Raw genomic sequence first — 17,134 nt, forward strand, 5'->3', positions numbered from 1 at the left:
TGATGACGAGTGTAGCAGATGATATATGAAGGAGAGCAGCCGACGGTGTTTCAAGTGACTGTGAATACAAGAGGAAAGTAATATATCAGAAATGCACTACAGTGTTGATATTTATATTGAAGGAAGAACGACCGGCAAAGCACGCTAGGTGCAATATGGGGCATACCCCTGCCATCACTGCGACAGATAATGCCTGTTGATACTTATGAGCGCCAATGGCCTTAAATTGTTATGACGGGGATCTGGAGTTGGGGCCGATGTTGAAGGGGTCAATGGATGTAAGGGGTCCCTCAACCGGCTTCGTGGAGCGTCAGAGATGACAAGTACACGCTATTTAACCGGCTATACTTGAAACATAACGAAAGATGGAGAAGGACAGATACCCATCTCACGCCAACTCAATCGGAATAGGGTTTGCCAAGATCGGCGAGCAGCTCGAACGAAGTCCGTGAAGCGGTCCAGTGTTGCGAATGTATCCACCTCAGGCACATCCCTGCTTGGGGTCGGAGCGTCTTCCCGAGTCTGGCAATCAGCTTCACGATAAAACTCTTATGGGTATGTCAACACACTCTACGCACGACGATCTTAGATCATGTACGCAGTAGCCGCTCGAAGGGACGGCAAGCATTTGGTAAGGACGGCACAGAATAGCGCTAAACGTGATATGCCTGCAATCGGTGTGATCACGCCTCAAACACATCAAATCAGCACGATGCCCTATTTTCACCCAGCGCCACCAACACGGCGCTACTCGCGTCGAAACGAATCCGCGATGCGCTCCGCTGCCAAGACCTGTGCATTCTGACCGTCAGCCTGCGGCTGAGATGGGGCCGTATAAGCACTAGAATAGATGAGATCTCGAGCTAGGGAGAACTTCAGCTTACATGTCTGCACCCATCAGACGAATACAAGATACTTTCACCACATTGGGCTCCGCTGAAGATTTCTATTGGGGATGATATCTCCTGACCTCCCACACCACGGCCTGAGCTAGACGGTGCGACATTTGACTGGTAGATGACCACCAGGTTTAATGTGTGACCATTACCATTGCCTTGGGCGATCTTTGACATTGCTTCCCGAGGTCTGGTTGCAATACTGACTGTGTTACCTCTCTATGTGTATTCGCGTGTATCGTGATTCGTATGCCATCGTCTCTGGCAGCGCGATTCTCTTCTTTTCTGTAATTCTTTTAGCCCCTATCATCTTGCATCATGGAAGTTCTGAGTACCATGAAGGACAGCTTTCCCAGCGTGGAACCGGAGTCCTTCTCCAACCCGCTCAGGCATGGCCACTACCTGCCCTCCCCGCTAGCTGTCCCCTCCTACTACGCCGCCATCGCCGGCCTCACGGCGGTGCTGTGCTATGTCCTCACCAGCATCGCGGCCTGGCACCGCCTGCGTCGCTTTCCCGCCGTGCACTGGAGCGCCCACTTCTCCTACTTCTGGGCGGGCAAGACCGTGTACAGCGGCAAGCAGTACTGGGTGCACCGCGCCATGTTCGACGGCCACGAGGATATGCCCCTTTTGCGCACCGGCCCCAACGAGCTCACGACCAACGACCCGGACATCCTGCGCCGCGTCAACGCCGCCCGCAGCGGCTACGACCGCAGCCCCTGGTACACGGCCGGCCGCTTCAACCCTTACTACGACAACATGTTCACGGTTCTCAAGGCTAACGAGCACGCGCGGTTCCGCGCGCGCACCGCGGCCGCCTACACGGGGCGCGAGATCCCCGACCTGGAGGCCGGCGTCGACGAGCAGCTGGCTACCTTCTGTAACGTTTTGCGTGGGTACGCCAGCTCGGGCCGGCTGCTCGACCTGGGTCCCATCTCCACCTACTTCACCGTCGACGTCGTCACCCGCCTCGGCTTCGGTAAGGAGTTTGGGTTCCTCGCCGACGAGTCCGACAAGTACAACTTCCTGCACGAGCTGAAGCAGCTGTGGCCTCGCATGTCGACGTCGGCCGACGTGCCTTGGATCCGGGCCGTGCTGTTCTCGAAGCCCGTGTTGAAGCTGTTGGGGCCCAAGCCGCGAGACAAGACGGGCTTTGGCGCGCTGATGGGGTACGTGTCTCGTTGTCAGAGCTCGGTGGTTTGTGTGCTGATACTATATCAACAGAGTCGCCGAGAAGCAGGTAGGTAAGCGATTCGCCCAGGGTGCAGAGAAGAAGCAAGACATGCTCGTAAGTGATTTATCCCTCCGCCCCAGCCGGTCTTTGTGGGTCAGTGAAGCTTATATCGAAACCAGGCCTCCATCATGAACCGCGGCCTCGACCAAACCGAGTGCGAAGTCGAAGGCCTCTTCATGCTCGTCGCCGGCACCGAGAGCACAGCGTCGGCCATCCGCTGCATTCTGACCCACGCCATGACCACGCCCTCCGTCTACCGGAAGCTCCAGGCCGAGATCCGCGCCGCCGTCCGCGACGGCCGCGCATCGAGCCCCATCATCAAGGCCGAAGAGGCCCGCGAGCTGCCTTACCTGCAAGCCGTCCTCTACGAGGGCCTCCGCATGCGTCCGCCCCTGCTCGGGCTCATGCCCAAGATCGTGCCGCCCGGCGGCGACACCCTCGCGGGCCGTTACGTCCCCGCGGGGACCGCCATTTGCAGCAATATCTCGTCGCTGCTGCGCTCGGCTGCCATATTTGGTGCAGATGCCGATGTTTACCGGCCCGAGCGATTCATGGAGCTGGGTCCTGAGGACCGGGCCGTTATGGAGCGCGATGCCGAGCTGGGGTTTGGGTCTGGCCAGTGGCAGTGTGTCGGTAAAGCGATCAGTTTCCTGGAGATGAATAAGATCGTATTCGAGGCAGGTGCTCACCAGATCCTTTCCTCCCACTGCGACTGGTATAATGAACTCACATTCTACAGACGTTCCGCCGTTTTGATCTCCAACTAGCCTATCCACTTAAACCGTGCGAGGTCGAGAGCTATGGTGTCTTCCTGGAGTCCGGTATGATGGTGAAAGTGACTACGGCGGCGACTGACTAGCCTTCGGGCGGGGGCGGTCAGAGTCATTTCCAGGGGAACTCATTGGCTCAGAGATATTTGTATACGTATCTAGCATTGCATAGAGACAGATCCCCGCATCATTGCTCATTACTAAAGATAGAATGTCAGTCACGCCAAGTTTCGAACTCGTGTTCCCAATCAAGTGGGCTTCGTTCTCTAGACGCGGGGTGACCATCTGGGGGAGTACCCGCCAGGGCGTGCGCCGGGTGCATGAAGTTGTGCCTACTAGGTATAACCCTGAACGTTGTGCACGACTCAGGGGTGCGGTGACCATGAATAGGGGGATCCATGGTGCTTTGGTGGGGCCACTTGTGGCTTGACGTTTCAAAGCTTGCAAACAGCCAATCACTATCGGTCCCAACTAGACAAACCTTAACGGCGGTTGCCAGTTGTTTAATCGGACTGCCACTAGCAGCAGTAAACTACCTGACAGCATTGAAGGCTGTGCTGACCGTATATAATCGATCTATTTTTAGCCGAGCCCCTTGCAGTCGTTTGGCTAGCAATACTCTACCGCCGACTCTCCAAGGTGAAGTGAATGACATCGATCATGACTCCAAGACGGGTACTACCAATGTTATCAGCGGCATGGGCCGTGATGGTATTAGAAGAAGAAGAAGAAGAAAAAGAAGATACATGGCTTCGAGTAGCCGATCCGAGTATAAAGAGGCTCGAGCGTGCCGCCAACTCTATGAAAGGTTTCTATCAACATCGCATCCTCACCTTCCAACAACTCCCCTATCAACGCATCTGCCAATCTTACACTCAAACCAACTTTGCATTTCATCCACATTCATACTTTTTACCTTTCAGCAAACCCACGAACAACCAACAATATGCACTTCACCAACACCGCCGCCACCCTCGTCTCCCTCCTCGCCGCCGGCGCCGCCACAGCCCAAGCGGAACTGTGCACGCCCATCTTCCAAGGCTCCAGCAAGACCACCTCCTGATCCGTGTGTGCCCGGGCGACGGGCGCTAACGCGGACCCGGCGCCGGTGACGGCCTATTTCAAGAACAAGCTGGGCTGCGCGCGCGTCGTCAACGGCGACGCCAAGCCGCTCGTCGGCGCCGTCCAGGCCAACGGCTGCACCAGCGCCGCCTTCGTCACGAGCGACGCCGTGCCCGGGTTCGCCATCAACGCGGTCCAGTACAGCCCGGCCTGCCCGCCGGGGAGCAAGGGGTGCGCGAGGAGGAGGCGGGCCCGGCAGGAGGGGGAGGAGCGGCCGGAGCAGCAGATGGAGGAGGTTGCGGAGGACGATGAGGACACTGATTGATTGGCTTATGCATTCGAGCCGTAACGGTTCTATGACTAGACGGGGTATTCTTGCTTTATGCACAGTTGTAGTTAAACATCCTGCAATGTGGACACAGATCTCTTCACCCTGTTGGATAAAAGCTGGAAGAATTAAGAGATGTGGATTGGCAAATGATTTCTTTCCTTTTTTGGTCGTTGATAATTCAAACCCAACTTTGTATATTAGGCTGCCTACCAGATGTGGTACGAATATCAGGGCAGCCTCGTGTACGATGATAAGCATTCCATATGGGATCCTGATGTAATCCCCAACTGACAGGCGCATACTTCAGCCCCCCTGTCCGCGAACCGCCCCTGTCCTTAGTGGCGGTGAGACTATCAAAGCGCATGCGGGCGCGAGCAGAAGTGGAGAAATACACGCTTTCAGCCGCCTGCCTACGGCACAGTAATCCAACTCGTGGGACTAGAAATGGCCATATGCAGAAGTCAGGCTCGATCTGCGCTCTTGTTACCGACTTCGGTAAAAGGCTGACGACAGAATCACCAACGTGCATGACGCTGTCCAATAATACGTCACCCCTGTAGATTAACTGCGGGCAATGATTCTATTTTGCTTATATAAGACCCCATGGATCCGTTCTGGCCCGGCTTTTGACTTGTCAGCAAAACTTTGTTTCGGATCTTATTACCATGAGATCTATATTTCACCCCCAATTATTCTCCAAGTTGCGTTATTAATGTTTGACATTTGACGTTTTGGTTTCAACTGATTAGTCTTCTTGGGACCTTGTACCAAGGGCCGGCCCGCCTAGGAATGTTCGAAAACGCCTAGCGGATAATAGCTAATATTTTGATTGCTGTTCCCCCAAAACCGCTCCAACTCCCACATCCCACGCCACGTGACATCTCATCGGGGCTTACACCACATAGTTCATGATCACTTTTGAACAATTGGATGCGTTGGTCGAGTATGACAACAGAACCACGACCGCAGCTTATGGACAATCCTGACTTCCAAAGCTTTCTTGATGCCATCCCGGAGTCGGATCCCACGACTTTGCAATCTCTTCTTCTTGAGACGAGTGACAGCAATTGCAAAGTCTTGAGCCAGAGTGTACCACTTCTGGATACTGAGCCAGTCGAGCACAATGACCCCAGCCACAACGTTCGTATGGAACCTACTCAGTCCTTTCACATCGTACAGCCCTCTTCGACCAGCGCAACTGTTACGGTGTGCCCCCACCAAGATACACCAGGTCCTCGCAATGGAAAGCGCAAGCTGCCGAGTCTCCAGCAGATGCAGAATGATGATTGTATCCTGCGACTATACGGCGAAAGCACAGGCAGGCGGCATAAAAGACAGAAAAAGAAAGGGAGGCAATGTACGAGGTGCAGACTCAAGAACTTGAAGGTATAAACATGCCAGATGGGGTATAGAACTTACTTACTGACATCTGATTCTCAGTGCTCAGACGGGTTTCCTTGCACGTCATGTATGGAGCATTGGAAGAAAGCCACAAACTGGGCAACCGAGAAGAGGATGATGGCTTGGAGCCATTGCTTCGATGCGAGACTAGAGGATCTCAACGTTCTTACTGGCTGTAAGTCTTCAGGTAGTCAAGTGACGATGTAAGCTGACAATCTTTAGTAACACATTTAATCATGTTCGCCAGAACGCATCCCAGAAAGCGGTCTAGGGACATGAAGAGGCACTATCTGACAGGGTCATTCGAGCAAATCTGTTTCATAAGAGAGCTTGTGGACAGCTTGGAGACTGGCCCCGGCTTGCGAGAATACGGCGAATCCCAGAACTCGGGGCTCCTTGTGTGCGAAAAAACCCAGAAGAGCAAACCGTCAGCCCCACCACTATCGCTTTTGATCCAGGACATCCAGAAGCAATTGCCCAGCGACCCGTGGACTTTGACTCCCACGGCACATCGCTCATTGGCCCGTTCAGACCGGCCTTTCATACGTCTTTCGGAAATCGTCACAATCATGTTTCTCCATCATGACTACCTCCTGAAGCATACGAATCTGGGCTCCTATGAGCTCTACTGCCTGTCCTTGGCCGTCTCAGACATGTTTTTCGAACAAATCATAAGACATTTCAGAACTGGCAAGATTCACGCCATCCCCATTGGCTCACCCCAAGCTACCGAGCTGGCTATAGATCTAGGCACACTCTTCATGTTGATCTGCCATGGTCCATCCCACTTTCAATACGCCGATCTAGTTGACTCAACAGACGCTCCTTGGACTATCTCAGCCGACCTCGAAGACGAGAAAGCAACCAAGATATCAAAACTACCAGACAACATACTAGCCACCCCCGAAGCTGAAAGGTATTTGCTGAATGAAATTGATCGATTCTTCACATCCGATAGCTCCAAGAGGGCCCAAGGCAGGCAGCTGCCCTTCAAAGCTGCTACTTTGCCCAATCGATGGGCCTTTCTCAAGGACTACCTCTCTCATTGGGTGAATAAAGTGGCGCTTTGCTCGGCAGAACCGTCCACTGTCACATCAAGACTGGTTTTAGCTCAAAAGTTATGCCGCTTGAGATTGCTCGACAACGATGGAAACCACAGCACATGTGTAAGGCATGATCAACCAATATCGTCCATGGGTGTCATGGCGCCAAACAGCCTAGAAGCATTGTCAACTCTGTGCAGGCAGCTGCAGAACCAATGGAGTCCCCAGAAGGCGTCCGAGACGCTTCATGGTTTCATAGGAGACAAAAGGATGTTCTGTTGGCTAATGCTGGCCGTGCAATGGCTGATTCACAGCCCAGCGCGTCCAGAACGTCTATCGGAATCGCTGGAGCTGATCGACTTCCCTGACATGTTTCCCTTGTATATCCGTTTTCGGATAGCCAGTGTTGAATCATTGGAGTTTCAAATGCAGAGCAGCGGCGGAACGGGTACGTTTACCTCTCATGAGACGGACGTAATCAAGCAGGAGTGGCAAGCTATCTCAGAGGAGTGGAGCTTGACTGCACATAGGAAGAGAGAGCTGATTGAGAAGGACAACCGACTACGGCAGGTGTTTCTGGACACGTTTGTGAGGACTATTTGGACCTAAAGGAAAACGCTTCTAGTGATTGCGATCAAGCCTCGGTCTGGACAGGTGACATTATTGAACTGTAGATGATGCCAAGATGTAAGTGTGGCGCGAAGAGAGTTTTCGTTCCAGTGGCAGCATTAATTAACAATCAATTATTCAACGACAAGATGATTAAATCCATGAAACGCAGTTATACTCGGTGCCTGTCATCACTCAGCCACTCCGGCAAGGCAGCAGGACGAAGAGGAAATGATCGACAGGGAATCTGGGCGATTACGTTGCCATGCTTAGATCAGCGTTCATGTGTTGTCATCATTTTCCCACTTGGGTCCTAACACCCCGCACCTGCCGACTTGACCCCCCAATTGTTTTCTCATTCCATCCCGTTGCTTGAGTTATCCTTCTAGTCGTTTGGATTAGCCTACGTTCCTTTCCCAAGACATTTGTCAGGGTTGTCAGATCACCCGCGTGTGTCGCCGTGTTACAACATGGCCGCAGATGCATCGAAAGCCTCAGCCCCCCCAAACGAACAGCCCGATCTGCATGAAACCCAAAATAACGCAGGTTGTATCCCCAATCCAGGCCTCCATGCCCCTCACGAAAGGCAAGACAGGGGTCCACTGCTCGTTCCGGGGGCTTCGGATGCTGTTGGCAGTACGATCGGGCCGGTGACTTTTCCTTCTTTTCCTTTTCGAAGCCCTCATCCTTGGAACTTTCCCTTAGACCTCAACTCCAATAGCACCCCACCAATACATTTGGAGAACCGTGCTATCTCCCCGGCACATCCCCAGATGCCACCACTTGGACCGCACACCGACTGGGGTGGCATATCTTGGTTCCCTTCGAGTGAACATGACTTCCCACATCCCCGAGTTACTTCGGAGCCGCTTATACCGGCGAATGGCACCTCCACAGACTCAACCGAAACCCTTCCATCCTCCATGGGCGATTCCGTTCATCATGACTACCAAGGTAAACCGCAACCACCAGGACTTATGGACAACCCGCATTTCCGTGATTTCCTCGATACAATTCCAGAGTCTGATCCCACGACCCTTCAATCTCTTCTTCCTAGAGATGATGGGATCGAGGGCGGCTTACCGGATCGACACCTATTGCCTTCTGTCAGCGACGAGTCAAGACTTATAACCAACGAGGCCTGGAAACCCACGAATCGACCTGGTAATCTCGGGGTTTTCTTAGCTGGTAACGATCTTGGGCCTCCAGAGGTTGTGAACGGAAAGCGAAAGCTGCCGAGCCTTCAGCAGATGTGGACCGACAACTGTCTCTTTCAATTGTATGGAGAGAATCAAGGGAGACGACAGAAAAGGCACAAGAAGAAGGGGAGACAGTGCACCAGATGCAGACTAAAGAATCTCAAGGTAAGCATATCATACCCGTGCCTGCGGTAATTCTCACGTTATAACACTGGTGGGTTAGTGTTCAGACGGCTTCCCCTGTACATCATGTCAAACTCATTGGGACAAGGTCGCGAACTGGACCAACGAAAAGAAGGCAATGTCTTGGAAACATTGCTTCGACGCACGTCTGGAAGACCTCAATGTTCTCGTAGATTGTAAGTTTTTTTAACTATTAAACCAAAGCTATGACGCTCACCGAAAATAGTGATGCATTCAACTATGTTTGCCAGAACGTATCCCAGAAATTCATCAAAGCACTTGAACCGTTACGATGGTTCTTTCAAGCACATTTGTTTTATCAAGGCACTTGTGACCAAGGTTGCAATGGGTTCAGACTTCTTGCAAAGCGTTGATGATCAACCGTCCAAGAGAGTACCGTTGGACCTGCCACTATCACAACTAATACACGACATTCAAACTCAATTGCCTGACGCTACATGGACCTTGAATCCTGCGGACCATCATTCGGTACCCCCCTCTGGACGTTCCTCCATAAGGCTTTCAGAGATCGTTGTAATATTGTTTCTCCATCACGACTACCTCCGAGACCATACGCAAATGAGTTCATACGATATCTACACCTCGTCTCTGATATTCTGCCACTTATTCTTCGAGCAGATACTGAAATATTTCACGTCTGGGAAGATCCAGTCTTCCACCATGAACTCATCAGGGGCAGCAACAGATCTTGCCATAGACTTGGGGACGCTGTTCTTCATTGTTTCCTATGCGCCGGCGCATTTTCAAAGCCAAAGAATATTTGGCTCCACGGGTGCGCAAGTAGAGAACAAGAGGTCTGCTGACATGTTGCAAGCACCAAAGGATCTCCAAACAAATGCACCCACCTGCGAAACTACCAAGTATGTCTTTGACGAGCTTGACCGGTTCCTAGGACCGTATCATTCCGAATCGACTCAAGGCAGGTGTTTGCCCTTCAAAGCTTACGCTCTAGCCGATCGGTGGGCTTTCCTTAAAGACTACCTCTCCCACTGGGTAGTCAAAGTGAGGCTGGGCTCTAGGAACCACTCCACTGTGGCATCCAGTCTGATTCTCACTCACAGGCTTTGCCACTTGGACTTGCTAGGCTCACATGGACGAAGCCATATCGCATATGCCGTAAAGAAGCAACCCGTACCTCCCCTGGATGTGGAGTCGTCAACCACTTCACAAGATTTCCCACGACTATGTAAACAGATGCGAGACAACTGGACTCCTCAAAAGGCTTCCGAGGCAGCCCACCGGCTTCTGGAAGACAGGAATATTGTGGTTTGGCATCTTATGGCCTTGTGGTGGAAGAAACCTGGGCCTGATCGGCCAGGAAGGCCATTTGTTCAGAAGGAGCTGTCTGACATGCCGGATATAGCTCCTTCGTATATCCGGGTGACCTTCGGTCATAGTGTCGAAAGGGTGGAATCGCAATTGCAGAGACTTGATGGGTCGCAATTAGAGACACATAAAAGGGAGGAAATTATACAGCAGGAGTGGCAGTCCATTTTTGACGAGATCAAATCGCGTGGGCAAAGGAAACAGGAACTGGTAGGAAGGGATAACAAGTTCCTGCATGTAATGATGAATGCATACTTGAAGGTGATATGGACGTGAATAGAAGGACTTCTAGCAATTTGAGTGGAACTCACGCCTGGTACATTATCATGATTAATTGCTGTATTGACGAACAACGCTCGCGAGCTGCTACCGTACTATATTGTTTGAAGAAAGATGGCATGGGAAGATACAAGTTAGGTCAATTGCTAAATCTAGGGTATAACAATCCAGTGACCAATCTACCTTCAGTCATAAAACACATCCTCCAAGACATCTGGTCGTTACTGTTACATCTAAGCCAATTCCGCTGGCGTCCGTCTGCGAATTCGGACATTGAATCTGTTGAACAACGGTGCATTGAGCCAAAGAATTGGTGTCATCTTGGCTCTACCCCCTTTCAAGTGCTCGATATCGTAGTGCAACACCATATGTGCGACGAGAATCTTGATCTCGTTGAGAGCGAAGAAGCGGCCCGGGCACGCATGCTTACCGATTCCGAACGTGACGAAGCTGTCATCGATCGTGACGCTGGTCTTCTCCTCGGTGTGGCATGCTCCTATGCCAGTTGCCGAGCTACCGTCAGCCTTGGCCGCAGTCTTTTGTTGGTTCAGCACACCACGTGCAACCTCTGGGGACACAAATCGAAACGGGTAGAACTCGTGGGCGTTGGGGTAGAATGATTCATCGTAGTGGATTGGCTCCACCGGAATCCCAAGGACAGTTCCCGGCGGGATTTTGGTCTCCGTATCACCCTGTTTGACAGAGATACCGTGAGGGTCAATTACCTGTGTTATTATCAGCACCACTTTCCAATGTTTATAGGAATCGAACTGGGGCCATGACGGCTTGACTCCCAGGCATCAACAATCATGACATGAAGTAAAGTGGGGAAGACGAAGAAATACGAAGACGTACCGTTCTAGTGATTCCGACGCTGTTGAATGGTGTTAGTCTCATCGATTCTCGTACCGTCGAGTCGATAAGCTTCAGCTCGTTCACAGCGGCGCGAGTCCAAGACCCGCCAGCAGCTTTGAGTGCCCGGCCACTTTCAGCACGTAGAGCGTCTATGTATCCATGAGACGGGTCAAGACTGGCTAGGTCCAGAATAACGTTGAGTGCAGTGTAGCTGGTTGAATGCATCGAGACGTCATTCAAGTAGACCATACGCAGAGCCACTCGCGTTGGGTCAAGCTGCTCTGGGTCGCCGGACTCGTAGGCCTCTTCGATACCCCATTGCAGGCCGTCTTGCTGCACAACGGAAAACAGTCAGCTCATGAGGAAGTTAAAGTGACTTTTTGGACGACGTCTGATTCAAAGGATGGCATGATCACTGATACTTACAGGTGGCGTCCAGTCATAGTTTGGATCGGCTCTCAACCGCTCCGCCTGGCGCAGCCTATCTTTCACAGTCGGCATTATATACCGTGCCGCTCTCAGGAAGAGGAAATGCATTATCCAACCGATAAAGTAGCCACTCAAAAACCGCAATGGTTTAGGCGTACAGTTGATCACGATGGAGCCAAAGAAGAGCATCTTCGCATGGTCTTGAAGCCGCGTCAGAAACCCCATGTCGCGACCAGTAGCGACTGTTAGTAAGAATCCAGGTATTTAGGGCCGGAGGCTCTCACAGAAATGTTCTCCGAAAAATGCCCCATTAGCCGCTCCAGCGATCAGGTTCAGTGACGAGGTCCAGAGACTGATATCTTTCCACTCCGTCTTGGAACTCCCCCACTCTCTTGCAAAACCATTCTCGATTTCCCGAGCGATGATAGGCGTCAAGAAGGAGAGGTTTCGAGTGATGCGGTTGCTAATCAGCTTGACCATAACATGGCCACCACTGTGGGTGATCTTCTCGTCCCACACCGTCCACTCGTTTTGGATAGTCATATTCGCAGTCGTCATCGCATCCAGGACGGTGTCTGGGAGCCTGTAGATGGCTTTGACCTGCTCAGGGGGAACTACCAACACCCGTCCTTTATCCAGGGTCGGGACAGTGAAGAACATATTGGATTTGGAGAACTATTATGCGTTCGTTAGCGACTGGTGTCATGATCTGTGAAGCATTGCATTCTGACCTTGCTGTAGCCCTCAAATACCCACGCCCTAGTTCTCGTGAGGGACTTGATCAACGACCGTAGCCACGGAAGCATCCCTTTCGGCAAGCCAACAACGGGGTTGCGCTTCCACCAACCATCATTGCCTTCATCCTTAGTTGGCGCTGTATTAGATCTCTTGAGCCAATATACGGCCCAGAGAGCAATCAGCGATAAAAGAGTATTAACTGTGACCAAGTCCGCCATTATGAGTGCAACAGTTGCAACAGATTGAAAGTGAGTAAACGAACTCTGCTGCATGAAAATTCATGGGAACTCATGACTTGACCATGGAATCTCCAGGGTGCGCGTGGCGGCCAGGGCTGTGGTGACATATACAGTCACCTGGCAGTCACTTTAAAAACCCCCTATCATCGTTACTTAATGAAATGAAACCGCCCTTTTCTGCTTCGCCCCTGAGGTAACCTCGTTCGTCTAGCTGACTAGACCCAGAAGAGGCTGTGCGTCTTTGCCTATGATGTCAAAGATGTCTTTGCCTATGATGTCAAAGATGGATCTCTCAATGTCAGAACCCAACTTGTGCAACCCAAATCTTCACTAACCGCCTGGCCGTATCATTGTCGCGGTTGGTAGGCATGAGCTAATCCGGTGTGTCTGTGCCGCAATCCCTCCGATGCAGTTGGTCTACAGTATTGGTACTCAAGAGGGGCACGGTACTGCTTCGCCCTAGGGGCACTGCCACCTGCCGGATATCCCTCGGCGTCATGGCCTTTGCGCGCCTAGACATGTACCGTAACATTGAATCTCTGTTGTGCTACCACGTTTGGCTTCAATATGGCTGCGTTTACGTGATTTTGACGCGGCAGTTACATCCCAGCTGATGGGTTGCAATGGTAGGATGCGGATTCGTAACCGCTAGACTACCCGAATCTGGCGGCGGCTCCATTTCTCGTACAGCCTGCCCGTGCCCCGACTGCTGTCAGCAATAAGTGGGACTGCAGTCTTACGTCAAGAGAGATCAGCATGTTTAGTACTGGTATGTTCGACCATAAGTAGAGAGAGATAGGGAATATCGCTGACATGCTTCGCCCCCAAACATAGGTTCCGCTTATCGCGGAGTTACTCAGCCAACTCTGTCGGGCTGTCCCGCCTACCCTGGAATTGCCAAGTATAGATCTTCAAAATGGCTGCCGTATGTAGCAACCGATCTGCATTAGTCAGCCCTGTTGCTCATGTGGGTTCGGTCAACTCCCCACCATCATTAGTGGCAACGCAATGTCTGTCGCTATCCAAGTACGACCTAGTTAAGCGCGAAGGCTCGGCACAACAAAACGCATCCATTCTTAGTGGAGTATCATGGGGAGCGGCGGCTATGAGGTCGGTCAGGGAAAAATCACAGTTCGGAGAGAATTACAGGTCTTGGCAATATAAGTCTCTCCGAAGGCTCCATCACAATCAACAGTTCGGAGAAAACGGTGTGTCTTGGCCCAGTATTCTCTCCGAAAGCCCAGTCAGAATCTCATCCAATGATTTGCTTGAGAAAGAGCTCTGCCATTCAGTACATGGGGCCCAGGCCACCAGCGCACAGGAGCATAAGCCTTCTCTGCGAGGAAAACTGGAAATGAAAGATAGCATTCAGGACAAGTTGTCAATTACTAAGGATAGAGCGAAGAGGCACATAATATGACTACACGTAATATTCGAGTCGATTGTGAAGGTCGACATTTTGGGCATACTGATGAAAACGTGTGCGATGACAAAAAGCGATAAAAGATAGATTTTACAACTAAGTTGGTTGCGCCACCATTAAGGATTGCTTGCCATCTCCCCATGCATAGTGGTATCGCTCATGGATAATTAGTCGACTCAAGGGCATGGAAAACCATCATGGTGTCCTCTCGAGGGAGTATACAAGATCGCCAAGTGAACCAGCGCGATTCACGCGCATCAACAAGTTCACAGTCGTAGTTCATGACAACTAGTCCAACTAAAAGCTTCATAACTGCCGATGCGTAGTACCTTCCTGGGCTGTTCATGGTCAGTCGGTTCTTTTGATCTTGTCACACGAAGTTGGGATGCTTTGGACATACCACACCATTCTCCCCGTACCCCACACATACCATGAATCGCCGGCATCGGTCAGCTTCGAAGTTGACGGTTGCGGAACCTTGAAGTTCCCTTGGATTTCTTCAACGAGCTTTGGGGGCGCGAATCTGAACCCGTGGAAATGGAGACTTTCGGGGTAGTACTGCTCGTACTGCATAATAGAACGAACTGGAGTGCAAGCCCAGTCGCCAATGCCCAGAGTAGTACCATTGGAAAGTGTGAAAGGCTGAGTTGCGCATCGTCTTGTGCTCACTAGGGCAGATTTGTTAGATGTGGAGGTCGATCTCTGGCCAGGGCATGGAATGTGGGCACTCACTAGATTCCACAGGAGTCAGGCGAGCCGACTCTTTGATGAAGCTGTCCAAAAGCTCAAGTCCTTTGCCAGTTCGCGTAAACTCGTCGAAGCCCTCTCTACACGATCTTCGCAATGGTTCAACGTATTCTGGATGCAAACAAAGGTCCTGAATTGCGAAGGTGATAGTCTGTGGTTGTCAGAGCTGAACATCTCCGAGGGTCATATAGAGCCAATCCACTTACAGTCGACAATGCATGAACTGAGCCGAACCAGATTGCCATCAGCTCATGGACGATTCGTTTGGGGGTCCATGGGTTTTGCCTCGGAGACGTTTCCATAATCCATTGGATGCAGTCAGCCTATAAACTGTGTGTCAGCATGGAGGCATTTGCAAAAATCGGGATGAGGATCGTCTGACGTGGTTTGGAACTGGCTGTCCTAGTAACTTCTGATCCCTCTCCCGACAGCGTTGCTCGGCAATCGGGATCAAACTATCGTATATGACTTCGTGTGATTTCATTCGGGAAGCAACCAGTCGCCCTATGATCCTGTAGATTATGTCAGACGCAAGTCAGATACTGTGGGAGAATGTGTCTGAACTTACGGCCCCATGAACTTTGGCAGTACTTTGACAAGCTCGGCACACAGAAGGGTCTCCTCAATGTAGCTTCGAGCTGCCAGCATGAACGGCTCATTCTTCGCTGCTAAACTGTCAGGAAATTCCTCTTCCGCCTTAGTACGACGTAGTTTGATCTTACCTAATTCCTCACCGAAGAACGAATATGCGTTTGCCAAAACCACAAGTTTGGTTATCATGGGATATACTGGAGAGTGTCTGACCCCTTTAGATAGGTTAGCGATGAAAGTACGGCACCACGCTCGACTCTTACCTCCCACAATACTGTGGCTTGAAATCGAAGAGGCCATTTGAAGTTTAATGACAGCGCTGAGATCTGGTAGAATGTTGGGAAGGTTGGACGTCAACAAAGTGCGAAGAGCACGGACGAACCCAACACCCTCAGTCCCCCTTCTGTCAAACCAGTTGAAGCCGTGCATGGTATACATTGGTTGCAGCATCTATGCGAAATAGAGTTAGTAAAATGTAATCCCGAGGTTTGGAACAGATCTGGACATGGATTGAGCTTTACCTGTTTGGATGCAGCTTGAAGCGAAAGCACCGTATCTGGAGCCGAGTCAAGTTCCTTGATGTGTTTCTGCGAAGTTACAAAGACATAACGTGTATCAGGGGCCAAGACCTCATACGGCTCCCCATTTGCCTGTTCACAAGGTCAGAAAATGTGCTTGCATGAGGATTGGTAGCAAGAGAGGGACGGTAGAGAATACACGGTCGAATCCGTCCTGGATGATTTTTGGGCCTCTGAAGAGATACGCCCATCTCTGTGCAAGTGCCGGAGCTTTCTGTTCAAAGATTAGCATATTAAGTTCATTCAACCCATGGCTAAAAGCCATCACAGGGGTAGCATAGGAGCCCCACAGAGATTCCGATGAGCAGACAAACTATTGGCAAGATGTTGATGGCGTATATAGCCAGTGACTTAATCTCAAGCCACGGCAAGGAAGCCATCATAGTTGCTACGTCTGCCGGTTGCATTGTGATTTCTCAATTGTGTCTTGAAAGGAGTCAAGTGTGAATGAGTGGTTACAAGAGGCAAATAGTGCGTCAGGCATAGAGAGCCGTCGGTGGACCATTTACAGATCTCGAAAGAATGCGTTAAAATAACATTATATATACCAGCCGGACGACGCTTGGTATCAGGAAGAACAACAAGAATAGGGTTGTAAGCGCCACTCGTTGCATCCAAAGTACGGTACATTTCCCATGCGCCTTTGATAATGTGTGATCAACATGCCGATGCCCTGATCAGTGTTGTGACGTAACTGGAGTCGCTTGCGGCCCGTCTATTACGTACATATGTAGCTTGCGAATGCACAAAGTAAACCAACGAGGCGTGTTGGAACTTTCTAAATCCATCTCATGTGCTGGGCTCGGGTATTGTGGATTACTCCAGATAGAGCAACTGTCATCTTTGCTAAGGCTGAACATTGCCTGGGCAAGGTCAGTGTCGGTTGCGGTTGCGTCACAAAAACGCCTTGCGTATGCTAAAAATATCAATAGGGTCAACTCCACAGATTAAGTGGGAGTCCCCGCAAGTCGGTTTCCGTGCCAAGGGTTTCCGTGCCGCTATGTTGGAACTAGGTACGTCCGCGGATGTACTCCCGGTAGATTAGACTGCAGTCAGCCTCCCTTCTGCAGCAAATTATTGAACTTTGGTGGGTTGCATCGACCTTCACCAGAAAGGGAAGGACGGATGCCACAATCAGGGCCCATCACACATGAATTCAAGGAGTGACATCCTGCCGTTC

General features: G+C 51.2%; 6 protein-coding genes across 6 annotated transcripts; 4 read left to right on the forward strand and 2 right to left on the reverse strand.

The window, feature by feature from the left end:
* Positions 1 to 1,214: 1,214 nt before the first annotated feature.
* PG985_014266 (BcABA1- cytochrome P450 monooxygenase) lies at positions 1,215 to 2,989 on the forward strand (the record flags this gene model as incomplete). Its single annotated transcript, XM_066834032.1, has 4 exons — positions 1,215 to 2,065; positions 2,121 to 2,184; positions 2,250 to 2,798; positions 2,870 to 2,989. The coding sequence occupies 4 exons, from the start codon at positions 1,215 to 1,217 to the stop codon at positions 2,987 to 2,989; spliced, it is 1,584 nt and encodes a 527-aa protein (XP_066678772.1).
* Positions 2,990 to 3,846: 857 nt separating this feature from the next.
* On the forward strand, positions 3,847 to 4,287 carry PG985_014267 (uncharacterized protein; the record flags this gene model as incomplete). The annotated part of the gene is made up of 2 exons (XM_066834033.1): positions 3,847 to 3,876; positions 4,027 to 4,287. The coding sequence occupies 2 exons, from the start codon at positions 3,847 to 3,849 to the stop codon at positions 4,285 to 4,287; spliced, it is 291 nt and encodes a 96-aa protein (XP_066678773.1).
* Positions 4,288 to 5,238: 951 nt separating this feature from the next.
* On the forward strand, positions 5,239 to 7,346 carry PG985_014268 (uncharacterized protein; the record flags this gene model as incomplete). Its single annotated transcript, XM_066834034.1, has 3 exons — positions 5,239 to 5,679; positions 5,734 to 5,869; positions 5,917 to 7,346. 3 exons carry the CDS (start codon positions 5,239 to 5,241, stop codon positions 7,344 to 7,346), a joined length of 2,007 nt encoding a protein of 668 aa, XP_066678774.1.
* A 470-nt stretch (positions 7,347 to 7,816) lies between these two features.
* On the forward strand, positions 7,817 to 10,351 carry PG985_014269 (uncharacterized protein; the record flags this gene model as incomplete). Its single annotated transcript, XM_066834035.1, has 4 exons — positions 7,817 to 7,982; positions 8,052 to 8,710; positions 8,769 to 8,904; positions 8,955 to 10,351. The coding sequence occupies 4 exons, from the start codon at positions 7,817 to 7,819 to the stop codon at positions 10,349 to 10,351; spliced, it is 2,358 nt and encodes a 785-aa protein (XP_066678775.1).
* Positions 10,352 to 10,587: 236 nt separating this feature from the next.
* PG985_014270 (ent-kaurene oxidase) lies at positions 10,588 to 12,594 on the reverse strand (the record flags this gene model as incomplete). Its single annotated transcript, XM_066834036.1, has 5 exons — positions 10,588 to 11,079; positions 11,210 to 11,542; positions 11,636 to 11,880; positions 11,923 to 12,313; positions 12,370 to 12,594. 5 exons carry the CDS (start codon positions 12,592 to 12,594, stop codon positions 10,588 to 10,590), a joined length of 1,686 nt encoding a protein of 561 aa, XP_066678776.1.
* A 1,601-nt stretch (positions 12,595 to 14,195) lies between these two features.
* Positions 14,196 to 16,361, reverse strand: PG985_014271 (uncharacterized protein; the record flags this gene model as incomplete). The annotated part of the gene is made up of 11 exons (XM_066834037.1): positions 14,196 to 14,376; positions 14,439 to 14,706; positions 14,771 to 14,936; positions 14,992 to 15,108; positions 15,168 to 15,297; positions 15,354 to 15,450; positions 15,508 to 15,591; positions 15,640 to 15,826; positions 15,898 to 16,026; positions 16,082 to 16,168; positions 16,269 to 16,361. The coding sequence occupies 11 exons, from the start codon at positions 16,359 to 16,361 to the stop codon at positions 14,196 to 14,198; spliced, it is 1,539 nt and encodes a 512-aa protein (XP_066678777.1).
* Positions 16,362 to 17,134: the final 773 nt, after the last annotated feature.

This window comes from Apiospora marii (genome assembly GCF_038362585.1).
Source record: "Apiospora marii strain CBS 49790 chromosome Unknown utg000011l_segment0_segment0, whole genome shotgun sequence".
NCBI classification, from domain to species: domain Eukaryota; kingdom Fungi; phylum Ascomycota; class Sordariomycetes; order Amphisphaeriales; family Apiosporaceae; genus Apiospora; species Apiospora marii.